Source organism: Phaenicophaeus curvirostris, unplaced genomic scaffold, assembly GCF_032191515.1.
Source record: "Phaenicophaeus curvirostris isolate KB17595 unplaced genomic scaffold, BPBGC_Pcur_1.0 scaffold_493, whole genome shotgun sequence".
Classification (NCBI taxonomy): Eukaryota; Metazoa; Chordata; class Aves; order Cuculiformes; family Cuculidae; genus Phaenicophaeus; species Phaenicophaeus curvirostris.
Genome location: NW_027207065.1, coordinates 35,050 through 59,156, shown reverse-complemented (window position 1 = coordinate 59,156; position 24,107 = coordinate 35,050). Strand labels below are relative to the sequence as shown.

At 60.3% G+C, this 24,107-nt stretch overlaps 3 protein-coding genes across 4 annotated transcripts in view; 1 reads left to right on the top strand and 2 right to left on the bottom strand.

Moving 5' to 3' along the window:
* Positions 1–266: 266 nt before the first annotated feature.
* RBM42 (RNA binding motif protein 42) lies at positions 267–14,261 on the top strand. Its single transcript, XM_069883057.1, is given in 10 exon segments — positions 267–387; positions 1,413–1,442; positions 1,444–1,495; positions 2,677–2,765; positions 2,898–2,958; positions 4,635–4,769; positions 5,652–5,813; positions 7,276–7,396; positions 10,320–10,514; positions 14,074–14,261. Coding segments are annotated over 10 exon segments (1,056 nt in total). The 5' UTR covers positions 267–289; the 3' UTR covers positions 14,187–14,261.
* Positions 14,262–15,017: 756 nt separating this feature from the next.
* Positions 15,018–24,107, bottom strand: part of HAUS5 (HAUS augmin like complex subunit 5) — a 43,139-nt gene continuing 34,049 nt past the window's right edge. Inside the window, exons 1-4 of one of the 2 annotated variants that reach the window (XR_011339684.1) lie at positions 18,210–18,327; positions 17,361–17,418; positions 15,918–16,141; positions 15,018–15,254 (exon numbers count right to left, since the gene is read on the bottom strand). Coding sequence is in view for 1 of the 2 variants with exons in the window: in XM_069883058.1 (XP_069739159.1) it covers positions 15,080–15,254; positions 15,918–16,141; positions 17,361–17,507 (546 nt within the window). In the remaining variant the exon portion in view is untranslated. Of the gene's footprint in view, positions 15,255–15,917; positions 16,142–17,360; positions 17,539–18,209; positions 18,328–24,107 lie in introns of those variants that run through there. The other variant, XM_069883058.1, reaches the window with a different exon arrangement.
* The window catches only part of LOC138735156 (cuticle collagen 2-like), a 6,979-nt gene continuing 1,486 nt past the window's right edge, over positions 18,615–24,107 (bottom strand). The window contains exons 3-6 of the mRNA XM_069883061.1: positions 23,051–23,196; positions 21,378–21,540; positions 18,750–18,830; positions 18,615–18,706 (exon numbers count right to left, since the gene is read on the bottom strand). Of these exons, the coding sequence (XP_069739162.1) occupies positions 18,615–18,706; positions 18,750–18,830; positions 21,378–21,540; positions 23,051–23,196 (482 nt within the window). The remainder of the gene's footprint in view (positions 18,707–18,749; positions 18,831–21,377; positions 21,541–23,050; positions 23,197–24,107) is intronic.

The following is a 24,107-nucleotide window of genomic DNA, read 5'->3' as shown; positions in this document are numbered from 1 at the left end:
TCAAGCGCTAGCGACCCCCCCACCACACGCTTCTCGGGGACCCCCCCAGCTCCCCCAACTCCTCGAGACCCCCCCTCCCCTCCTTGGGACCCCCCCAGCCCCCCCAATAAAGCTTGGATTGAGCCGCCTTTTACCTCCACTTCCGGGTTCTCCCTGCGCGTTCGTTTTTCCCGCCCTGTGACGTCATCGGGGGCGCGACCGGAAGTGGCGGCGGAGAGAGAGAGCGCGCGCGCGGAAGTGACGATGGCGACGCTTCCGCCTCGTTCGCCGCCACCTTCCGGTTTCCAAGATGGCGGCGGCGGCGCCGCTCGGAGCTCCCGGGGGGGGAGGCGGCGGCGGGAAGAGCGGGGAGGAGCGGCTGAAGGAGATGGAGGCGGAGATGGCGCTGTGAGAGGGGACTGGGGGGACTGGGAGGGGATTAGAGGGGACTGGGAGGGACTGGGAGGGGATTAGGGGGCACTGGGAGGCACTGGGAGGGACTGGGAGGGGACTGGGAGGGACTGGGAGGGGATTGGGGGGCACTGGGAGGGTATTGGGGGGACTGGGAGGGACTGGGAGGACTGGGAGGGGACTGGAGGGCATTGGGGGGGACTGGGAGGGACTGGGAGGGGATTGGGAAGAGTGGGAGGGCATTGGGGGGGACTGGGAAGGGACTGGGGGGACTGGGAGGGCCTGGGAAGGGATTGAGGGAGACTGGGAGAGACTGGGAGGGACTGGGAAGGGACTGGGAGGGTATTGGAGGGGACTGGGAGGGACTGGGAAGGGCTTGGGGGGGACTGGGACAGACTGGGAAGGGATTGGAGGGACTGGGAGGCACTGGGAGGGGATTGGAGGGGACTGGGAGGACTGGGAAGGGATTGGGAAGGGACTGGGAGGCACTGGGAGGAGTGGGACGGGGTTGGGAAGGGACTGGGAAGGGATTCGGGGGGACTGGGAGGGACTGGGAGGGGACGGGGGGGACTGGGAGGCACTGGGAAGGGATTGGGGGGATTGGGAGGGACTGGGAGGGACTGGGAGGGAACTGGGAGGCACTGGGAAGGGCTTGGGGGGGACTGGGAGGCACTGGGAGGAGTGGGACGGGGTTGGGAAGGGACTGGGAAGGGATTCGGGGGGACTGGGAGGAGACTGGGAGGGACTGGGAGGGGACGGGGGGGACTGGGAGGCACTGGGAAGGGATTGGGGGGGATTGGGAGGGACTGGGAGGGAACTGGGAGGCACTGGGAAGGGCTTGGGGGGGACTGGGAGGCACTGGGAGGGGATTGGAGGGAACTGGGAGGGACTGGGAAGGGCTTGGGGGGGACTGGGAGGGGCCTGGAGCCACTGGCTGAACTGGGAGGAACTGGGGGGGTGGTTACGGGGTGGGTGTGGTGTGAACTGGTTTCAACTGTTTGTACTGGTTTGTACTGGGGCAGGTTCGAGCAGGAGGTGCTGGGCGCCCCGCCCCCCCGGAGCCCCCGTGCTGCGCCCCATCATCGCCACCAACACCTACCAGCAGGTCTCCCAGTGCCTCCCAGTATCCCCAGTCCTCCCAGTATCCCCCAGTGCCTCCCAGTATCCCCCAGTGCCTCCCAGTATCCCCCAGTCCCTCCCAGTATCTCCAGTCCCTCCTCATCCTCATCACCTCCCAGTTCCCTGCAACCCCCTCCCAGTAACCCCAGTGCCCCCCCAGTGTCCCACCCCACCCGGTGCCTCCCAGTTAATCCCAGTTCCTCCCAGTTCACCCAGTTCCATGTCCCCACGTGCAGCAGAGCCTCCCAGTTCCCCTCCAGTGTTCCCAGTCCCCACCCAGTGCTCCCAGTTCCCCTCCTGTCTCCTCCAGTCCCTCCCAGTGCTCCCAGTTCCCCTCCAGTCCCCTCCAGTGCTCCCAGTTCCCCTCCAGTCCCCTCCCAGTACTCCCAGTTCCCTGCAGTCTCTCTCCCAGTGTTCCCAGTTCCTCTTCAGTGCTCCCAGTCCCCTCCCAGTGCTCCCAGTTCCCCTCCAGTCCCCTCCCAGTGCCTCCCAGTCCCCGTCCAGTGCTCCCAGTTCCTCTCCAGTCTCTTCCACTTCTCTCCCAGTGCACCCAGTTCACCCAGTTCCACATCCCCAGGTGCAGCAGAGCCTCCCAGTCCCCCTCCAGTCCCCTCCCAGTGCTCCCAGTTCCCCTCCAGTCCCCCTCCCAGTGCTCCCAGTTCACCCAGTTCCATGTCCACCGGTGCAGCAGAGGCTCCCAGTCCCGTTCCAGTCCCCTCCCAGTGCCTCCCAGTCCCCCTCCAGTCTTCTCCAGTCCCCTCCCAGTGCCTCCCAGGCCCCTCCCAGTGCCTCCCAGTCCCCCTCCCAGTGCTCCCAGTCCCCTTCCACTCTCCTTTAATCCCCTCCCAGTGCTCCCAGTCCTCCTCCAGTGCTCCCAGTCCCCTCCCAGTCTCCTCCCAGTCCCTCCCAGTCCCCCTCCAGTCCCTTCCACTCCCCTCTCGGTCCCTCCCAGTGCTCCAGTTCACCCAGTCCCACATCCCCAGGTGCAGCAGAGCCTCCCAGTCCCCCTCCAGTGCTCCCAGTTCCCCTCCAGTCACCTCCCAGTCCCTCCAGTCCCCCTCCAGTGCTCCCAGTCCCCCTCCCAGTCCCTCCCAGTCCCCCTCCAGTGCTCCCAGTCCCTCCCAGTCCCCTCCCAGTGCTCCCAGTTCACCCAGTCCCCCTCCCCAGGTGCAGCAGAGCCTCGAGGCCCGCGCGGCCGCCGCCGCCACCGCCGCCCCCCCCCGGGGGGGCCCCCAGCGTCCCCTTCGTGGGGCCAGGTGGGTGCCCACCAGTGCTCCCAGTTCCTCCCAGTACCCCCCCCCCCCCGACTCCAGCATCCCAAACTGGAGCCGATGGGGTTAAACTGGGAGGGGGAACTGGTGCAAACTGGGCGCTGCCCCTGTCCCCAGTGTCCCCCCAGCGGCCCCGGTGCTGCGCCCCGCGTTCGTCCCCACGTCCTGCAGAGGAGCGGTGAGGCCTACTGGGATGGACTGGGATATACTGGGATGGACTGGGACGGGGGGGGGATAAGGGACAACGAGGGGGAAACTGGGATATACTGGGAGAGGGAGTATGGGGGACAATGGGGGGGGACTGGGGGGGACTGGGAGGGGGGTATAGGGGACAATGAGGGGGGGACTGAGGGGACTGGGGGGGACTGGGATATACTGGGGGGGACTGGAGATACTGGGAGTGGTATAGGGGACAATGAGGGGGGATTGAGGGGACTGGAGGGGACTGGGATATACTGGGGGGACTGGGACGTACTGGGAGGAGAGTATAGGGGACAATGGGGGGACTGGGGGATTGGGGGGGACTGGGACATACTGGGAGGGGGTATAGGGGACAATGAGGGGGGGATTGAGGGACTGGGGGGGACTGGGATATACTGGGGGGACTGGGACGTACTGGGAGGAGAGTATAGGGGACAATGAGAGGGGATTGGGGGGACTGGGGGGACTGGGACGTACTGGGAGGGGTATAGGGGACAATGAGAGGGGATTGGGGGGATTGGGGGGGACTGGGATATACTGGAGGGGACTGGGACGTACTGGGAGGGGGTATAGGGGACAATGGGGGGGACTGGGGGGGACGGGGACATACTGGGGGGGACTGGGACATACTGGGAGGGGGGTATAGGGGACAATGAGGGGGGGATTGGGGGGACTGGGGGGGACTGGGACATACTGGGAGGGGCCTGGGGGGTGTCAGCGTCCCCTCTGTCCCCAGGGACCCCCCGGGCGCTGCCCCTGCGCCCCCCGGGGCCCCCCCTGGGCCCCCCCGCCCCCCCTTGCTGCTGCCGCCCCCCCCGCTCCAGAGACCACCCCCCCCCAGCCCCCCTGGCGCCCCTGGGGGGGCCCTGCGCCCCGCGACCCCCGTGAGTACCGGGGGGGGGTAATTGGGGGGTAAATGGGGTAATTGGGGGGTAAATGGGGTAATTGGGGGGGTAAGTGGGGTAATTGGGGGGGTAATTGGGGGGTTGGGGGAGAAGTGGGGGTAAATGGGGTAAGTGGGGGGTAAGTGGAGGGGTTGGGGAGAAAAATGGGGGGTAAATGGGGTAATTGGGGGGTAATTCGGGTAATTGGGGGGGTAAGTGGGGTAATTGGGGGGTAATTAGGGGGTTGGGGGAGAAATGGGGGGTAAAGGGGGTAGAAGGGGGAGTTGGGGGGCAGAAAGGGGGGTAAATGGGGTAACTGGGGGATTGAGGAGTAGACAGGGGGGTAAATGGTGTAATTGGGGGTTGAGGGGTAGGAAGGGGGGTAAATGGGGTAGAAGGGGGGTAGTGGGGTAATTGGGGGTGTTGGGGGCAGAAAGGGGGGTAAGTTGGGTAATTGGGGGGGTTTAGGGTAGAAAGGGGGGTAATTGGGAGTAAATGGGGTAATTGGGGGCTTGCGGGGAGAAATGGGGGGTAAGTGGGGTTGAAGGGGGGTAGGTAATTGGGGGGGAGAAATGGGGGTAATTGGGTGGGGGGTCGAAAGGGGGGTAATTGGGGGGGTTGGGGGGCAGAAAGGGGGGGTAAGTGGGGTAATTGGGGGGTTGCGGGGTAGAAAGGGGGGGTGAATGGGGTAGAAAAGGGGGTAAATGGGGCAATTGGGGGTCTAACCGCCCCCCCTCCCCTTTTTTTTTTGCCCCCCCCCCCCCCCCAGGTAGGGGCGGGGGCCCCGGTGCCCCCCTTGGTGGCCGCCCCCCCCCGCCCGGCCTTGGGGACCCCCAAGCTGAACCCCAGCGTCATCCAGGCGGCCCCCACCGTCTACGCGCCCCCCCCCGCCAAGAAACCCCAGGTGGGGGCAAATCCCAGGGCTGGGGGGGCAAATCCCAGGGCTGGGGGGGCAAAGGGGGGGGGGGAGAGGGGAAATTTTGGCTCTGGGGGGGCGAATCTGGGGGGGAGGGGGTAAATTTTGGCTCTGGGGGGGCAAATCTGGGGGGGAGGGGGTAAATTTTGGCTCGGGGGGGCAAATCTGGGGGGGAAGGGGTAAATTTTGGCTCTGGGGGGGCAAATCTTGGGGGGGAGGGGGTAAATTTTGGCTCGGGGGGGCAAATCTGGGGGGGAGGGGGTAAATTTTGGCTCTGGGGGGGCAAATTTTGAGTTGAAGAAGTTAAATTTTGCATCTGGGGGAGGGGGGGGCAAATTGGGGGGGGGGGTATTAACTCCCAGGGGTAAATTCTTGAGCTGGGGGGGTTAAATATTTAATCTAGGGGGGCAAATCCTTGATTTGGGGGGGGCGGGGGCAAAAAAGGGGGGTAAATATTGATTGGGAGGGGCAAATCTTGATCCTGGGCGTGGTGGGGGCAAATTGGGGGGGGGCAGATATTGATTAGGGGGGTAAATATTGATCGGGGGGGTAAATGTTGAATCTGGGGGGGCAGATTGGGGGGGTAAATATTGATTAGGGGGGTAAATATTGATCCTGGGGGGGCAAATTAGGGAGGTAAGTATTGATTAGGGGGGTAGATATTGATTGGGGGGGGTAAATATTGATCCTGGGGGGGTAAATTGGAGGGGTAAATATTGATTAGGGGGGTAGATATTGATTGGGGGGTTAAATATTGATTCTGGGGGGGCAAATTGGGGGAGGGGGCAGAGTAAATGGGGGGGTTGGGGGGGTATAAGACTGAGGGGGGTAATTAGGGGGGGTAATTATCACTCTAATTGCCCCCCCCAGGAGGAGCTGCCCCCCCCGCGGGCGCCGCCCCCCCCCGAGGAGCCGCGGATCGGGCCGAGCCTCCCCACCCCCCCCCTGGGGACCCCCCTGGGGCCCCCCAACCCCCCCCAGCCCCCCCGGCCCCCCCGCAGGAACCAGCGCCCCGAGCCCCCCGGCATCGAGGTGGGCGCTGGGGGGGACTGGGAACACTGGGAGGGACTGGGAGGGGACTGGGGGGCACTGGGAGGGGAGTGGGGGGCACTGGGAGGGACTGGGAGGGGACTGGGGGGGGACTGGGAGGGACTGGGAGGGGACTGGGGGGGACTGGGGGGGACTGGGAGGGACTGGGAGGGACTGGGAGGGGACTGGGGGGGACTGGGGGGGACTGGGAGGGACTGGGAGGGGACTGGGAGGGGACTGGGGGGGACTGGGAGGGGACTGGGAGGGACTGGGAGGGGACTGGGGGGCACTGGGAGGGGAGTGGGGGGTACTGGGAGGGACTGGGATGGGAATAGGGGGTACTGGAAGGGGAATGGGGGGCACTGGGAGGGACTGGGAGGGGAATGGGGGACACTGGGAGGGGTGCAGGGGGCACTGGTTGGCACTGGGAGGCCTTGGGTGGCACTGGGAAGGGCACTGGGTGGCACTGGTGGGCACTGGGTGGCACTGGGAGGGCACTGGGAGGCACTGGGCGGCACTGGGAGGCACTGGGAGGGGAGCAGGGGTCACTGGGTGGCACTGGTGGGCACTGGGTGGCACTGGTTGGGGTGCAGGAGTCACTGGTGGGCACTGGGAGGGGCACTGGGAGGGGCACTGGTGGCACTGGGTGGCACTGGGAGGCACTGGGCAGCACTGGGAGGGGCACTGGTGTCACTGGGAGGGGCACTGGGAGGCCCTGGGAGGGGCACTGGGTGGCACTGGTGTCACTGGGAGGGGCACTGGTGGCACTGGGAGGGGCACTGGGTGGCACTGGTGTCACTGGGAGGGGCACTGGTGGCACTGGGAGGGGCACTGGGTGGCACTGGTGTCACTGGGAGGGGCACTGGTGGCACTGGGAGGGGCACTGGGTGGCACTGGTGTCACTGGGAGGGGCACTGGTGGCACTGGGAGGGGCACTGGGTGGCACTGGTGTCACTGGGAGGGGCACTGGTGGCACTGGGAGGGGCACTGGGTGGCACTGGTGTCACTGGGAGGGGCACTGGTGGCACTGGGAGGGGCACTGGGTGGCACTGGTGTCACTGGGAGGGGCACTGGGAGGCCCTGGGAGGGGCACTGGGTGGCACTGGTGTCACTGGGAGGGGCACTGGTGGCACTGGGAGGGGCACTGGTGGCACTGGGAGGGGCACTGGGTGGCACTGGTGTCACTGGGAGGGGCACTGGTGGCACTGGGAGGGGCACTGGGTGGCACTGGTGTCACTGGGAGGGGCACTGGTGTCCCTGGGAGGGGCACTGGTGGCACTGGGAGGGGCACTGGGTGGCACTGGTGTCCCTGGGAGGGGCACTGGGAGTGTCACTGGTGTCCCTGGTGGCACTGGTGTCCCTGGGAGGGGCACTGGTGGCACTGGGAGGCCCTGAGAGGGGCACTGGGTGGCACTGGTGGCACTGGGAGGGTCCCTGGTGTGACCGGTGTCCCCGGTGTCCCCAGGCGGGCGCGGAGGCGGGGGGCGAGGAGCGCCGCAGGGGCCGCGGGGAGCGCCTCAAACGCTGCATCCGCACGGCCGCCGGCAGCAGCTGGGAGGACCCCAGCCTGCTCGAGTGGGACGCCGGTACGGGGGACCTCCCACCCTCATCCTCCATGTCCTCCTCCTTCTTCTCCACCTCCGTGTCTTCCTCCACATCCTCCATCTTCTCCTCCTTCTCTCCCTCCATCTTCTCCTTCTCTTCATCTTCCACGTTCTCCTCCTTCTTCTCCACGTCCTCCATGTTGTCTCCCTCATCTTTCATGTTCTTCTCCTCTTCCTCCTTCTTCTCCTCCTTTATGTTCTCCTCCATCTCCTCGAGTGGGACACCAGTACGGGGGGACCTCCTCATCCTCCTCCACGTCCTCCACCTCCATGTCCTCCTCCTCCTCATCCTCCACGTCCTCCACCTCCGTGTCCTCCTCCTCATCCTCTTCCACCTCCATGTCCTCCTTCTCCTCCTCAATGTCCTCCTTCTCCTCCACATCCTTCTTCTCCACTTCCATGTCCTCCTTCTCAACCTCCACATCCTTCTCCACGTTCTTCTCCTCCACATCCCCGTCCTTCTCCACGTTCTTTTTCTCCATCTCTGTGTCCTCCTCCATGTGTTTCTTCTCCACATCTTTCATCTCCACATTCTCTTTCTCCTTCTCCACATCTTCCCCCTCAAGCTCCATATCCTTGTCCTTGATCTCCACATCCTTCTCCTTAATCTTCACGTTCTCCTTCTCCACCTCCACATCCTCCTTCTCTGCATCCTTTTCCTCCACCCCCACATTCTCATCTTCCACCTCCACATCCTTCTCCATCTCCACATCCTCCTCCATCTCCTCCACATCCTTCACCTTTCTCCACATCCTTCTCCTTCTTCTCCTCATCTTCCACATTCTTCTCCACCTCCTTCTCCATCTCCTCCTTCACGTCCTCCTCCACATCTTCCATGTTCTTCTTTATCTCCTTCTCTTTCTCCATTTTCTTCTTCACCGCGTTCTCCTTCTCTATGTCGTCCATGTTTTTCTATTCATCTTCCATGTTCTCCTCTTTCTCCTCTTGCACATTCTTTTTTTCCATGTTCTCCTTATCTCCCACGTTCTCCTCCTTCTCCTCTTCCTACTTCTTTTCCTCCTTCTCCTTCACATCCTCCATGTTCTCCTTTTCATTTTCCATGTCCTCCTCCTCCATCTCCTCCTCATCATCATCCATGTTTTCCTCTTCCTCCTCTTCCTTCCTCTTCTTCTCATCTTCCATGTTCTCCTTCTCCGGCTTTTCCTTTTCTCGTTCTCTTTCTCCTCCTCCACGTCCTCCTCTTCATTTTCCATGTTCTCTTCCATCTCCTCCTCCTCCTCATCTTCCATGTTCTTCTCCATCTTCTTCTCCTCCTCCTCCTCTTCCATGTTCTCCTCCTCATCTTCCACATCCTCCATGTCCTTCTCCTTCTCATCATCCATGTTCTCCTTCTCCTTCTCATCATCCATGTTCTCCTTTCTCCTTCTCCGTCTCCTCTTCCTCCTCCTTCTTCTCCACATCCTCCATGTTGTCTTCCTCATCTTCCATGTTCTCTTCTATCTTCTTCTTCTCATCTTCCACCTTCTCCTTCTCCTCCTTTTCCTTTTCTGCTTCTTCTTCTCATCTTCCATTTTCTCCTCCTTCTCCTCCTCCACATCCTCCTCCTCTTTCTCATTTTCTATGTTCTCTTACTTCTCATTTTGCTTGTCATCTTTCTCCTCATCTTCCATGTTCTTCTCCTTCTCCTCTTCATCTTCCATGTTCTCCTCCTCCTCATCTTCCACATCCTCCGTGTTCTCCTCATCTTCCATCTCCTTCTCCTCATTTTCCGTGTTCTCCTCCTTGTCCTTTTCCTTTTCTCCTCTTTCTTTTCATCTTCCATGTTCTCCTCCTCATCTTCCACATTCTTCTCCTTCTTCTCCACGTGCTCCATGTTCTCTTCCTCATCTTCCACGTTCTTCTCCTTCTTCTCCCCCTCTTCCTCCTCCTCTTCCATGTTCTCCTCCATCTCCTCCATCTTCTCCTCCTCTATCTCCTCCTCATCTTCCATGTTCTCCTTCTCCTCCATCTGCTCCTCCTCATTTTCCATGTTCTCCTCCTTCTCCTCTTCTATCTCCATCTCCATCTCCTTCTCCTCCATCTTCTCCTCTTCCATCTCCTCCTCCTACTTCTTCTCTATCTCCTTCTTCCTCTCATCTTCCACATTCTCCTCCATCTTCTTCTTCTCCATCTTTTGCTCCATCTCCTCCTGTTTCATCTTCCAAGTTCTCCTCCTCCACCTCCTTCTCCTCCATCTCCTCATCTTCCATGTTCTTCTGCTCCACTTCCTTCTCCTCCATCTCCTCCTCCTCATCTTCCATGTTCTTCTCCATCTCCTCCTCCTCCATCTCCTCCTCCTCATCTTCCATGTTCTCCTCCTTCTTCTCCTCCATCTTCTCTTCTTCCATCTCCTCCTCCTCTTCCATCTCCTCCTCCTCCATCTCATCCTACTCCATTTCCTTCTCCTCCATCTCCTCCTCCTCATCTTCCATGTTCTCCTCCTCCTCCATCATCTTCTTCTCCATCTTCTCCTCCTCATCTCCCACATTCTTCTCCATCTCCTCCTCCTCATCTTCCGTGTTCTCCTCCTCCTCCATCTCCTCCTCCTCCATCTCCTCCTCCTCCATCTCCTCCTCCTCCATCTCCTCCTCCTCCATCTCCTCCTCCTCCATCTCCTCCTCCTCCTCATCTTCCATGTTCTCCTCCTCCATCTCCTTCTCCTCCATCTCCTCCTCCTCATCTTCCATGTTCTCCTCCTTCTCCATCTTCTTCTCCATCTTCTCCTCCTCATCCTTCTCCATCTCTTCCTCCTCATCTTCCATGTTCTCCTCCTTCTTCTCCTCCATCTTTTCCTCGTTCTCATCTTCCACCTTCTCCACGTCTTTCTTCTCACCTTCTATGTTCTCCTCCTCCTCCCTCTCTGCGTCGTCCTCACCGTCCCCGTTGTCCTGCTTGTCCCGGGCAGACGATTTCCGTATCTTCTGCGGGGACCTGGGCAACGAGGTGAACGACGACATCCTGGGCCGGGCGTTCGGGCGCTACGCGTCCTTCCTCAAGGCCAAGGTCATCCGCGACAAGCGCACGGGCAAGACCAAGGGCTACGGCTTCGTCTCCTTCAAGGACCCCAACGACTACGTGCGCGCCATGCGCGAGATGAACGGTACTGGGGGCACTGGGGGCACTGGGGGGGGGGGAAGGGGTCAGACTGGGAGGGAAGGGGCCGGACTGGGCTGAACTGGGAGGGAAGGGGCCTCAACTGGGAGGGAAGGGGCTGGACTGGTCAGACTGGGAGGGAAGGGGCTTCAACTGGGAGGGAAGGGGCCTCAACTGGGAGGGAAGGGGCCTCAACTGGGAGGGAAGGGACCTCAACTGGGAGGGAAGGGGCTGGACTGGGAGGGAAGGGGCCGGACTGGGCTAAACTGGGAGGGAAGGGGCCTCAACTGGGAGGGAAGGGGCCGGACTGGGCTAAACTGGGAGGAAAGGGGCCTCAACTGGGAGGGAAGGGGCTGGACTGGTCAGACTGGGAGGGAAGGGGCTTCAACTGGGAGGGAAGGGGCCGGACTGGGCTGAACTGGGAGGGAAGGGGCCTCAACTGGGAGGGAAGGGGCCTCAACTGGGAGGGAAGGGGCTGGACTGGTCAGACTGGGAGGGAAGGGGCTTCAACTGGGAGGGAAGGGGCCGGACTGGGCTGAACTGGGAGGGAAGGGGCCTCAACTGGGAGGGAAGGGGCCTCAACTGGGAGGGAAGGGGCCGGACTGGGCTAAACTGGGAGGAAAGGGGCCTCAACTGGGAGGGAAGGGGCTGGACTGGTCAGACTGGGAGGGAAGGGGCTTCAACTGGGAGGGAAGGGGCCGGACTGGGCTGAACTGGGAGGGAAGGGACCTCAACTGGGAGGGAAGGGACCGGACTGGGCTAAACTGGGAGGGAAGGGGCCTCAACTGGGAGGGAAGGGGCCTCAACTGGGAGGGAAGGGGCCGGACTGGTCAGACTGGGAGGGAAGGGACCTCAACTGGGAGGGAAGGGGCCTGGACTGGTCAGACTGGGAGGGAAGGGGCCTGAACTGGGTCAAACTGGAAGGAAAAGGGACTGAACTGGATCAAACTGGGAGAAAAGGGGCCCAAACTGGGAGGGAAGGGGCCTCAGCTGGGAGGGAAGGGGGCTGGACTGGGCTGAACTGGGAGGGAAGGGGCCTGAACTGGGCTGAACTGGGAGGGAAGGGGCCTGAACTGGGAGGGAAGGGGCTGGACTGGTCAGACTGGGAGGGAAGGGGTCTAACTGGGAGGGAAGGAGACTGAACTGGGAGGAAAGGGGCTTGAACTGGGCTAAACTGGGAGGAAAGGGGCCTCAACTGGGTCAAACTGGAAGGAAAAGGGACTGAACTGGATCAAACTGGGAGAAAAGGGGCCCAAACTGGGAGGGAAGGGGCCTCAGCTGGGAGGGAAGGGGGTTGAACTGGGCTGAACTGGGAGGGAAGGGGCCTGAACTGGGCTGAACTGGGAGGGAAGGGGCCTGAACTGGGAGGGAAGGGGCCTGAACTGGGAGGGAAGGGGCTGGACTGGTCAGACTGGGAGAGAAGGGGGCCGGACTGGGCTAAACTGGGAGGAAAAGGGTCTAACTGGGAGGAAAAGGGTCTAACTGGGAGGGAAGGGGCTGGACTGGTCAGACTGGGAGGAACAAGGCCTGAACTGGGCTAAACTGGGAGGGAAGGGGCCTGAACTGGGTCAGACTGGGAGGGAAGGGGCCAGAACTGGGCTAAACTGGGAGGAAAGGGGCCTCAGCTGGGAGGGAAGGGGGCTGAACTGGGAGGAAAGGGGCTTGAACTGGGCTAAACTGGGAGGGAAGGGGCCTCAACTGGGAGGGAAGGGGCCGGACTGGTCAGACTGGGAGGGAAGGGGTCTAACTGGGAGGGAAGGAGACTGAACTGGGAGGAAAGGGGCTTGAACTGGGCTAAACTGGGAGGGAAGGGGCCTCAACTGGGAGGGAAGGGGCCTGAACTGGGCTAAACTGGGAGGGAAGGGGCCTCAACTGGGAGGGAAGGGGCTGGACTGGTCAAACTGGGAGGAAAGAGGCCTGAACTGGGTCAAACTGGAAGGAAAAGGGACTGAACTGGATCAAACTGGGAGAAAAGGGGCCCAAACTGGGAGGGAAGGGGCCTCAGCTGGGAGGGAAGGGGGTTGAACTGGGCTGAACTGGGAGGGAAGGGGCTTGAACTGGGCTAAACTGGGAGGAAAGGGGTCTAACTGGGAGGGAAGGGGCCTGAACTGGGCTAAACTGGGAGGGAAGGGGCCTCAACTGGGTCAAACTGGAAGGAAAAGGGACTGAACTGGATCAAACTGGGAGAAAAGGGGCCCAAACTGGGAGGAAAGGGGCCTCAGCTGGGAGGGAAGGGGGTTGAACTGGGCTGAACTGGGAGGGAAGGGGCCTGAACTGGGCTAAACTGGGAGGAAAGGGGCCTCAACTGGGAGGGAAGGGGGCTGAACTGGGAGGAAAGGGGCTTGAACTGGGCTAAACTGGGAGGGAAGGGGCCTCAACTGGGAGGGAAGGGGCCTGAACTGGGTCAAACTGGAAGGAAAAGGGACTGAACTGGATCAAACTGAGAGAAAAGGGGCCCAAACTGGGAGGGAAGGGGCCTCAGCTGGGAGGGAAGGGGGCTGGACTGGTCAGACTGGGAGGAACAAGGCCTGAACTGGGCTAAACTGGGAGGAAAAGGGTCTAACTGGGAGGAAAGGGGCCTCGACTGGGAGGGAAGAGGCCTGAACTGGGCTAAACTGGGAGGAAAGGGGCCCAAACTGGGCTAAACTGGGAGGAAAGGGGCCCAAACTGGGCTAAACTGGGAGGAAAGGGGCCCAAACTGGGCTAAACTGGGAGGAAAGGGGCCCAAACTGGGCTAAACTGGGAGGAACAAGGCCTGAACTGGGAGGGAAGGGGGCTGGACTGGTCAGACTGGGAGAAAAAGGGTCTAACTGGGAGGGAAGGGGGCTGAACTGGGAGGGAAGGGGCTGGACTGGTCAAACTGGGAGGGAAGGGGCCTCAACTGGGAGGGAAGGGGGTTGAACTGGTCAGACTGGGAGGGAAGGGGCCCAAACTGGGAGGAAAGGGGCCTCAACTGGGAGGGAAGGGGGCTGAACTGGGCTAAATTGGGAGGGAAGGGGCCTGAACTGGGTCAAACTGGGAGGAAAGGGGCCTGGACTGGGTCAAACTGGGAGGAAAGGGGCCCGAACTGGGTCAAACTGGGAGGAACGAGGCCTGAACTGGGCTAAACTGGGAGGAGGCAGAACCAAACTAAGGAAACTGGGGGGATTGGAGACAACGCGGGGGGGGTCGCGCCCTCCCAGTGCCTCCCAGTGCCTCCCAGTCCCCCCTAATCCCCTCCCAGTCCCCTCCCAGTCCCTCCCAGTCCCCTCCTAATCCCTCCCAGTGCCTCCCACTCCCCCCTAATCCCCTCCAATCCCCTCCCAGTCCCTCCCAGTCCCCTCCTAATCCCTCCCAGTGCCTCCCAGTCTTCTCCTAGTCCCTCCAGGTCTTCTCCCAGTCCCTCCCAGTCCCCTCCCAGTCTGCTCCCAGTCCCACCTAATCCCCTCCAATCCCCTCCCAGTCCCTCCCAGTCCCCTCCCAGTCCCCTCCCAGTCCCTCCCAGTGGCTCCCAGTCCCTCCCAGTGCCCTCCCAGTCCCTCCCAGTGCCCTCCCAGTGGCTCCCAGTGGCACCAGTGTCCCCGCAGGCAAGTACGTGGGCAGCCGGCCCATCAAGCTGCGCAAGAGCATGTGGAAGGATCGGAACCTCGAGGTCGTGAGGCGCAAACAGCGCGAGAAGAAGAAACTGGGGCTGAGATAACTGGGAGCACTGGGAGGGACTGGGAAGCAACTGGGAGCACTGGGAAGCGCAATAAAAGGCTCGTTGGGGCTTTTGTAGGGCCGGGTCCGTGTGCTGGGAGGGGACTGGGAGGCACTGGGAGGGGACTGGGCTGGACTGGGAGAGAGCTGGGGGAACTGGGAGGCACTGGGAGGGAACTGGGAGCACTGGGAGGGAACTGGGAATGGCTGGGAGGGAACTGGGCTGGACTGGGAGGGAACTGGGCTGGACTGGGAGTCACTGGGCTGGACTGGGAGTCCATGGGATGGAACTGGGCTGGACTGGGAGTCACTGGGAGGGAACTGGGTGGGACTGGGCTGGACTGGGAGGGAACTGGGAATCACTGGGAGGGAACTGGGCTGGACTGGGAGTTCACGGGAGGGAACTGGGCTGGACTGGGAGGGAACTGGGCTGGACTGGGAGTTCATGGGAGAGAACTGGGCTGGACTGGGAGTTCACAGGAGGGAACTGGGCTGGACTGGGAGTTCAGGGGAGGGACTGGGAGTTCATGGGAGGGAACTGGGAGGGACTGGGAGCTAACTAGGAATTGCTGGGAGGCAACTGGACTGGACTGGGAGGGAACTGGGAATCACTGGGAGGGAACTAGGAATCGCTGGGAGGGAACTGGGCTGGACTGGGAGTCCACAGGAGGGAACTGGGAGGAACTGGGAGTTCACAGGAGGGAACTGGGCTGGACTGGGAGGGCTCTGCTGGGAGGGTGAAGGGGTGGACCCCCCCATCCTTAAGCCCTGCCCCCTTTAATCAATCAGGCCACGCCATAGGCCACGCCCCCTCCAATGAGGCCACGCCCCCTTCCTCATTGCCTTTTATCGCTTGTGGCTCCCATCCAATCCGAGCGCTCGGAGGGGGCGTGGCTAGCGCCGGCCACGCCCCTTGGGCTGCTGAGGCTCCTCCCCCTCCTCCTCCGGCCCCTCCCGGCGGGGGGGCGGGGCCAGCGCGCGCGCCGCTCGGCTCCAGCGCCGCAGCCAATGGGACAGCGAGGGGCGCCCCGGGGGCGGGGCCAGCGCCCACTGAGCCGGCTGCTCCCACCTGGGGGGGACTGGGAGTCACTGGGAGGGACTGGGAGGCGTGAGGAGGCACTGGGAGGGACTGGGAGGGAGCTGGGAGTCAAGGGAGGGGGACTGGGAGGCACTGGGGGGGACTGGGAGGGAGCTGGGAGGGAGCTGGGAGGCGTTAGGAGTGACTGGGAGGGATGGGGAGTCGAGGGAGGGGGACTGGGAGGGGACTGGGAGGGAGCTGGGAGGCGTTAGGAGTTACTGGGAGGCACTAGGACTCACTGGGGGGTACTGGGAGGCACTGGGAGGGGACTGGGAGGCACTAGGGGGGGACTGGGAGTCATTAGGAGTTACTGGGAGGGACAGGGAGTCAAGGGAGGGGGACTGGGAGGCACTGGGAGGGACTGGGAGGGAGCTGGGAGGCGTTAGGAGTGACTGGGAGGGACTGGGAGTCGAGGGAGGCGGACTGGGAGGAACTGGGATGGACTGGGAGGGGGCTGGGAGGTGTTAGGAGTTACTGGGAGGCACTAGGACTCACTGGGGGGGACTGGGAGGCACTGGGGGGGACTGGGAGTCATTAGGAGTTACTGGGAGGGACTGGGAGTCAAGGGAGGGGGACTGGGGGGCCCCTATAGAGCGGCCAGGCCCTAGGGGGCGTGGCCAAGGGGGGGGGTGGGGGGTGTCGTTCCTCGCTCACCATTGGCTGACGAGGCCCTGGAGGCGGGGCCAGCCCTGCAGGCACTTCCGGCACTGGGCGGCCACCAGGCGCACGCGCCGGAGGGTCACGTGGTCCGCGGCCACGCCCACCGGCTCGGCGATTGGCGGAGGGGGAGGCGGAAGCTCCGCCCCCCGTCGAGGCCACGCCCCCCGGCGCGCCCCCCTCCGCAGCGCCGCCGCGCGCCGCAGCGCCCCCTGCAGGTCCTGGGGGGGAACGGCAGGCGGGGAGCCCTCCCAGTGCCTCCCAGTACCCCCCCAGTACCCCTAGTGCCCCCCCAGCGAGTCCCAGTACCCCCCCCAGCACCCCCAGTGACCCCACAGCACCCCCTCCAGCGGCCCCAGTCCCTCCCAGTGTCCCCCCAAAGCCCCCCAGTGCCTCCCTGCTACCTCCCAGTGCCCCCCAAGTACCTCCCAGTGCCTCCCAGTGCTCCCAGTATCCCCCCCAGCGCCCCCAGTACCCCCCATCACCCCCAGTGCCCCCCCAGCACCCCCTCCAGCGGCCCCAGTCCCTCCCAGTGTCCCCCCAAAGCCCCCCAGTGCCTCCCTGCTACCTCCCAGTGCCCCCCAAGTACCTCCCAGTGCCTCCCAGTGCTCCCAGTATCCCCCCCAGCGCCCCCAGTACCCCCCATCACCCCCAGTGCCCCCCCAGCACCCCCTCCAGCGGCCCCAGTCCCTCCCAGTGTCCCCCCAAAGCCCCCCAGTGCCTCCCTGCTACCTCCCAGTGCCCCCCAAGTACCTCCCAGTGCCTCCCAGTGCTCCCAGTATCCCCCCCAGCGCCCCCAGTACCCCCCATCACCCCCAGTGCCCCCCCAGCACCCCCTCCAGCGGCCCCAGTCCCTCCCAGTGTCCCCCCAATGCCCCCTAGTGCCTCTCCAGTGCCTCCCAGTGCTCCCCAGTCCCTCCCAGTGCCTCCCAGTGCCCCCCAAGTCCCTCCCAGTGACTCCAGTGCCTCCCAGTCCGTCCCAGTTCTCCCCGCTACAGCCCAGTGGGCCCCCCCCAGCGCCCCCAGTACCCCCCCAGCACCCCCAGCACCCCCTCCAGTGCTCCCAGTCCCTCCCAGTCCCTCCCAGTGCCTCCCAGTGCCCCCCAAGTCCCTCCCAGTGACTCCAGTGCCTCCCAGTCCGTCCCAGTTCTCCCCGCTACGGCCCAGGAGGCCCCCCCCAGCGCCCCCAGTACCCCCCCAGCACCCCCAGCACCCCCTCCAGTGCTCCCAGTCCCTCCCAGTGTCCCCCCAATGCTTCCCAGTGCCCCCCAAGTCCCTCCCAGTGCCTCCCAGTCCGTCCCAGTTCTCCCTGCTACGGCCCAGGGGCCCCCCCCAGCGCCCCCAGTACCCCCCCAGCACCCCCAGAGCTCCCAGTGCCCCCTCCAGTGTTCCCAGCGCCCTCCCAGTGCTTCCCCAGTGCCTCCCAGTGCTCCCAGTTACCTGGCAAGGTTGCAGGCCCAGGTGGCGCAAGGTGGGCAGGAGCGGGGAGGGGCCGGGGCTGGGGGGGGGAGGGGTCAGACTGGGAGCACCCCTCCCCGACCCAGACTGGGAGTCACTGGGATGGACTGGGAGGGGTCTGGGAATCATTGGTAGAGGACTGGGAGGGACTGGTAGAGGACTGGGATGGACTGGGAATCACTGGGATGGACTGGGAGGGGAATTAGGGGGTACTGGGAGGGACTGGGATGGACTGGGAGGTACTGGGATGGACTGGGATGGACTGGGAGGGGAATTAGGGGGGACTGGGAGGGACTGGGATGGACTGGGATGGACTGGGAGGGGAATTAGGGGGGACTGGGAGGGACTGGGAGGGACTGGAAGGGGATTAGAGGATACTGGGAGGGACTAGGAATTACTGGGATGGACTGGGAGGGGACTGGGAGGGGAATGAGGGGGTACTGGGAGGTACTGGGAGGGACTGGGATGGACTGGGATGGACTGGGAGGGGATTAGAGGATACTGGGAAGGACTAGGAGTTACTGGGATGGACTGGGAGGGGACTGGGATGGACTGGAAGGGGAATTAGGGGGTACTGGGAGGGACTGGGATGGACTGGGATGGACTGGGATGGACTTGGAGGGGATTAGAGGATACTGGGAGAGACTGGGAGAGACTGGGATGGACTGGGAGGGGAATTGGGGGGTACTGGGAGGGACTGGGAGGGACTGGGAGGGACTGGGAGGGGAATGAGGGGGTACTGGGAGGGACTGGGAGGGACTGGGAGGGACTGGGAGGGGAATGAGGGGGTACTGGGAGGGACTGGGAGGGACTGGGACCCCCATTACTCACTCCTCGGGGGCCGTTGCCAGCGCTCGCAGGGCTCCCAGTTCTCCCAGTTCTCCCAGTAGCCGCTGCCCCTCGGCGGCCAGCGCCGCCGCCGCCCCCCCGACCCCAGCGAGCCCCGAGCGCCGCGCCTGCCCCCCGGTTTGGGGTGAAAAAAGAGGATTTTGGGGTCCCTTTCCCATGTTTTTGAACCCCTTTTTTTGGGGTGAAAAGAGGGTTTGGGGGCATTCTGGGTTTGGGTTGAAAAAAGAGGATTTTGAGGTCCCTTTCCCATTTTTTTGAACCCTTTTTTTGGGGTGAAAAGAGGGTTTGGGGTCTTCTCAGGTTTGGGGTGAAAAAAGGGGATTTTGGGGTTCCTTTCCCATTTTTTTGAGCCCCTTTTTTGGGGTGAAAAGAGGGTTTGGGGTCTTCTCAGGTTTGGGGTGAAAAAAGGGGATTTTGAGGTCCCTTTCCCATTTTTTTGCAGCCCTTTTTGGGGTGAAAAGAGGGGATTTTGGGGTCCTCTCAGGTTTTGGGGTGAAAACGAGCAATTTTGGGGTCTCCCACCTGTGCCGCCAGCGGCTGCAGCTTCGCCCTCAGCCCCCGCGTGGCCTCGCTCAGAGCCCGCAGGCGGCGCTGCCGGCGGCGCTGGGGGGAGAGGGGGCACCCCCAAATCCACCCTGCCCCCCAAATCCACCCAAAACCCCCCAAAATCCACTCAAAACCCCCCAACATCCACCCCAAATCCACTCAAAAATCCCCAAATCCACTCAAAACCCCCCAAAATCCACCCCAAACCCCCCAAAATCCACCCCAAATCCACTCAAACCCCCCCAAATCCACTCAAAACCCCCCAAAATCAACTCCAAATCCACTCAAAGCACCCCAAAATCCACCCCAAATCCACTCAAAACCCCCCAAATCCACTCAAAGCACCCCAAAATCCACCCCAAATCCACCCCAAACCCCCCCAAATTCACTTAAAACCCCCCAAAATCCACCCCAAAACCCCCCAAAATCCATTCAAAACCCCCCAAAATCCACCCCAAATCCACTCAAAACCCCCCAAAATCCTTTAAACCCCCCCAAACCCACCCCAAACCCCTCAAAATCCACCCCAAATCCACTCAAACCCCCCCAAATCCACTCAAAACACCCCTCATTGACCCCAAAACCCCCCAAAATCCACCCCAAATCCACTCAAACCCCCTCAAATCCACCCCAAACCCCCCAAAATCCTTTAAACCCCCCCAAATCCACCCCAAACCCCCCAAAATCCACCCCAAATCCACTCAACCCCCCCCAAATCCACTCAAAACCCCCCAAAATCCACTCAAAACCCCCCAAAATCCACCCCAAATCCACTCAAAAGCCCCCAAATCCACCCCAAAACCACCCCAAATCCACTCAAAACCCCCCAAATCCACCCCAAGTCCACTCAAAAACCCCCAAATCCACCTCAAAACCCCCCAAAATCCACCCCAAATCCACTCAAACCCCCCCAAATCCACTCAAAACCCCCCAAATCCACTCAAAACACCCCTCATTGACCCCAAAACCCCCCAAAATCCACCCCAAATCCACTCAAACCCCCTCAAATCCACTCAAAACCCCCCAAAATCAACTCCAAATCCACTCAACCCCCCAAATCCACTCAAAGCACCCCAAAATCCACCCCAAATCCACTCCAAACCCCCCAAAATCCACCCCAAATCCATTCCAAACCCCCCAAATCCACTCAAAACCCCCCAAATCCACTCAAAACCCCCCAAAATCCACCCCAAATCCACTCAAAACCCCCAAATTCACCCAAATCCACCCAAAATCCACCCCAAATCCACTCAAAACCCCCAAAATCCATCCAAAACACCCCAAAATCCCCCCAAATCCACCCAAAACACCCCCAAATCCCCCAAATCGACCCCCAAATCCCTCAAATTTTCCCAAAACACCCCAAAATCCACCTAAATCCACTCAAAAGACCCCAAAAATCCCCAAATACACCCCCAAACCCCCCAAATTGATCCCAAATTCCCTAATTTGGCCCCCAAACCCACCCCAAATCCAACCAAAATACCCCCCAAACACTCCAAATTGACCCCAAATCTCCCCAAAATCCCTCAAATCCACCCCAAACTCCCCAAAATCCCCCCAAAACACCCCAAAATCCCCCAAATTGACCCCAAAATCCCTCAAATCCACTCAAAACACCCCCAAATCCCCCCAAATCGACCCAAAACACCCCAAAATCCACCCCAAAATCTCCCAAATTGACCCCAAAATCCCTCAAATCCACCCCAAACACACCAAATCCACCCAAAACACCCCAAAATCCCCCAAATTGACCCCCGAACTCACCCCAAATCCACCCAAAACACCCCCAAAACACTCCAAATTGACCCCAAATCTCCCCAAAACACCCCAAAATCCCTCAAATCCACCCCAAAATCCACCCAATTGACCCCAAATTCCCTAAATTGACCCCCAAACCCACCCCAAATCCACTCAAAACACCCCAAATCCACCCAAAACACCCCAAAATCCCCCAAATTGACCCCCAAAATCCCTCAAATCCACCCAAAACACCCCAAAATCACCCCACCCCACCCCAAATTCCCTAAATTGACCCCCAAAACCACCCCAAATCCACCCAAAACACCCCCAAAACACTCCAAATTGACCCCAAATCTCCCCAAAACACCCCAAAACCCCTCAAATCCACCCCAAAACACCCCAAAATCCCAAAAAATCCCCCCAAAACACCCCAAAATCCACCCCAAATTCCCCAAATTGACCCCAAAATCCCCCAAAACCACCCAAAACACCCCAAAATCCCCCAAATTGACCCCAAAATTCCCAAATTGACCTCCCAAACCACCCCAAATCCACCCAAAACACCCCAAAACACTCCAAATCGACCCCAAATCTCTCCAAAACACCCCAAAATCCCTCAAATCGACCCCAAAACCACCCCAAAACCATCCAAAACACCCCAAAACCCCCCAAATCGACCCCCAAAACCCCCAAATCCACTCAAAACACCCAAAAATCCACCCAAAACACCCCAAAATCCCCCAAATTGACCCCAAATCCACCCCAAACCCCCCAAAATCCCTCAAATTGACCCCAAAACACCCCAAAATCCTAAAATCGCCCCCCAAAATCCCCTGGATCGCCCCCAAAATCCGCCCCCACCAGGCGCCTCTTGGCCCTCCAGAGCCGCTCCCTCCGCTCCAGATTTGGGTTGAATCTTCCAGGTTTTGGGGTCCCTCCAGGTTTTGGGGTGAAATCCCCGAGTTTGGGGTCGGGGGCCAGGGCCGCCCGCGCCCCCCGCAGCGCCGCCACCTCCACCCACAGCCTGGGGGGGGGAAAAAAAAATGAGATTTTGGGGTCATTTTTAGAGATTTTGGGTAAATTTTAGAGATTTTGAAAAATTTGCAGAAAATTCTGAAAATTTCAGGGGGATTTGGAGGGTTTGGGGGAGAATTTGGGGCGGATTTTGGAAATTTGAGGGTGAATTTGGAGATTTTTAGAGTGGATTTTGAGGGTTTCGGGGAGGATCTAGAAAATTCCAAATGGAATTTAGAAATTTTAGGGTGAATTTGGAGATTTTTAGAGTGGATTTTGAGGGCTTTGGGAAGGATCTAGAAAATTTCAAATGGATTTTAGACATTTTAGGGTGAATTTGGAGACTTTTAGAGTGGATTTTGAGGGTTTCGGGGAGGATTTAGAAAATTTCAAATGGATTTTAGAAATTTTAGGGTGAATTGGGAGATTTTTGGAGCGGATTTTGAGGGTTTCGGGGAGGATCTAGAAAATTTCAAATGGATTTTAGAAATTTTAGGGTGAATTTGGAGATTTTTGGAGCGGATTTTGAGGGTTTCGGGGAGGATCTCATAGATTTTGGGGTCTTTAGGGTGGATCTAGAAAATTTCAAATGGATTTTAGAAATTCTGGGGTGAATTTGGAGATATTTAGGGTGGATTTTGAGGATTTATAAAAGATTTTTGAGTGAATTTTGGAGATTTTGGGGCTTTAGGGTAGATTTGGAGAATTTCAGGTAGATTTGGACGATTTTCAGGTGGATTTTGAAGATTTTCAGGTGGATTTTGAAGATTTTCAGGTGGATTTTAAAGATTTTCAGGTGGATTTTGAGGATTTTCAGGTGGATTTGGGGGATTTTCAGGTGGATTTTGAAGATTTTCAGGTGGATTTTAGAGATTTTGAGGTGAATTTGGGAGATTTTGAGATGGATTTTGAAGATTTTCAGGTGGATCTTGAGCATTTTCAGGTGATTTGGGGGATTTTCAGGTGAATTTTGAAGATTTTCAGGTGGACTTTGAGGATTTTCAGGTGGATTTTGAGCATTTTCAGGTAGATTTTGAAGATTTTCATGTGGATTTTGAAGATTTTCAAGATTTTCAGGTGGATTTGGAGGATTTTCATGTGGATTTTGAAGATTTTCAAGTGGATTTTGAGGATTTTCAGGTGGATTTTGAAGATTTTCAGGTGGATTTGGGAGATTTTCAAGATTTTCAGGTGGATTTGGGAGATTTTCAGGTGATTTGGGGGATTTTCAGGTGGATTTGGGGGATTTTCAGGTGGATTTTGAAGATTTTCAGATGGATTTTGAGCATTTTCAGGTGGATTTTGAAGATTTTCAGGTGGATTTTGAAGATTTTCAGGTGGATTTGGGAGATTTTCAAGATTTTCAGGTGATTTGGGGGATTTTCAGGTGGATTTGGGGGATTTTCAGGTGGATTTTGAAGATTTTCAGGTGGATTTTGAAGATTTTCAGGTGGGTTTGGAGCATTTTCAGGTGGATTTTGTGGTTCTTCGGGGCGCGGGGGGTGGGGGTTGGGGGGTACCTGGCGGCCTGCAGGGTTTCGGGGTCCCCCTCGAGGCGCTGGGCCAGCAGCTGCTGCAGCCGCAGGAGCCGGGAGCGCAGGGGGCGCAGGCGGCCGAGGAGGGGGGGCAGGCGGCCCCACAGCCCCCCCACTTCCACCCAACGCTCCTGGGGGGGCACAAACGGGACCCCCTGAGCCCCTGGGGAACCCCAAAACTGACCCCCCAAACTCCCCCACCCCCCCCCAACCCCGGAATCTCCGTTCACTCTGGAGCGGAATGATGGCAAAGCGAGGTTGTTTACCCCCCCCCCACCCCCCCAATTCCCGCAGCCCCCCCCCCCCCCACAACTGCCCCCAGAGCCCCCCAACTGCCCCCAGAGCCCCCCAGAGCCCCTCCTGCCCCCCCAAATCCACCCCCCGCCCCAACCTGGATCTGGCGCCTCACGCTGGGAGCAGCCTCGGGCTCAGGCTCGGGCTCGGCTTGGCTGTAGAAAGGGTTAATGGGGGGGGGGGGCTTGGCCACGCCCCCAAGGCCAAGCCACGCCCCCTACTTCCTTTTAGGGTCCCCTATGGTGATTGGCCACGCCCCCAAGATCGAGCCACGCCCCCATGGCTAAGCCACGCCCCTTATGAGACCATATAAGGGCTTGGCCACAGCCCCAGGGCTAAGCCACGCCCCCTTATGAGACCCTATGCTGATTGGCCACGCCCCCAAGACCAAGCCACGCCCCCTTATGAGCCCCTATGGCTGATTGGCCACGCCCCCATGAATAAGCCACGCCCCCTCGTGACACCATATGGCTGCTTGGCCACGCCCCCAGGGCCAAGCCACGCCCCCTACTTCCCCTTATGAGACCCTATGGGTGTTTGGCCACGCCCCCAAGACCAAGCCACGCCCCCTACTTCCCCTTATGGGACCTTAGGGCTGCTTGGCCACGCCCCCAAACTCAAACCACGCCCACTTATGACCCCCTACGGCTGCTTGGCCACGCCCCCAGGGCTAAGCCACGCCCCGTGACTGTTTGGCCACGCCCCCAAGACCAAGCCACGCCCCCCTAGTTCCCCTTATGGGACCCTA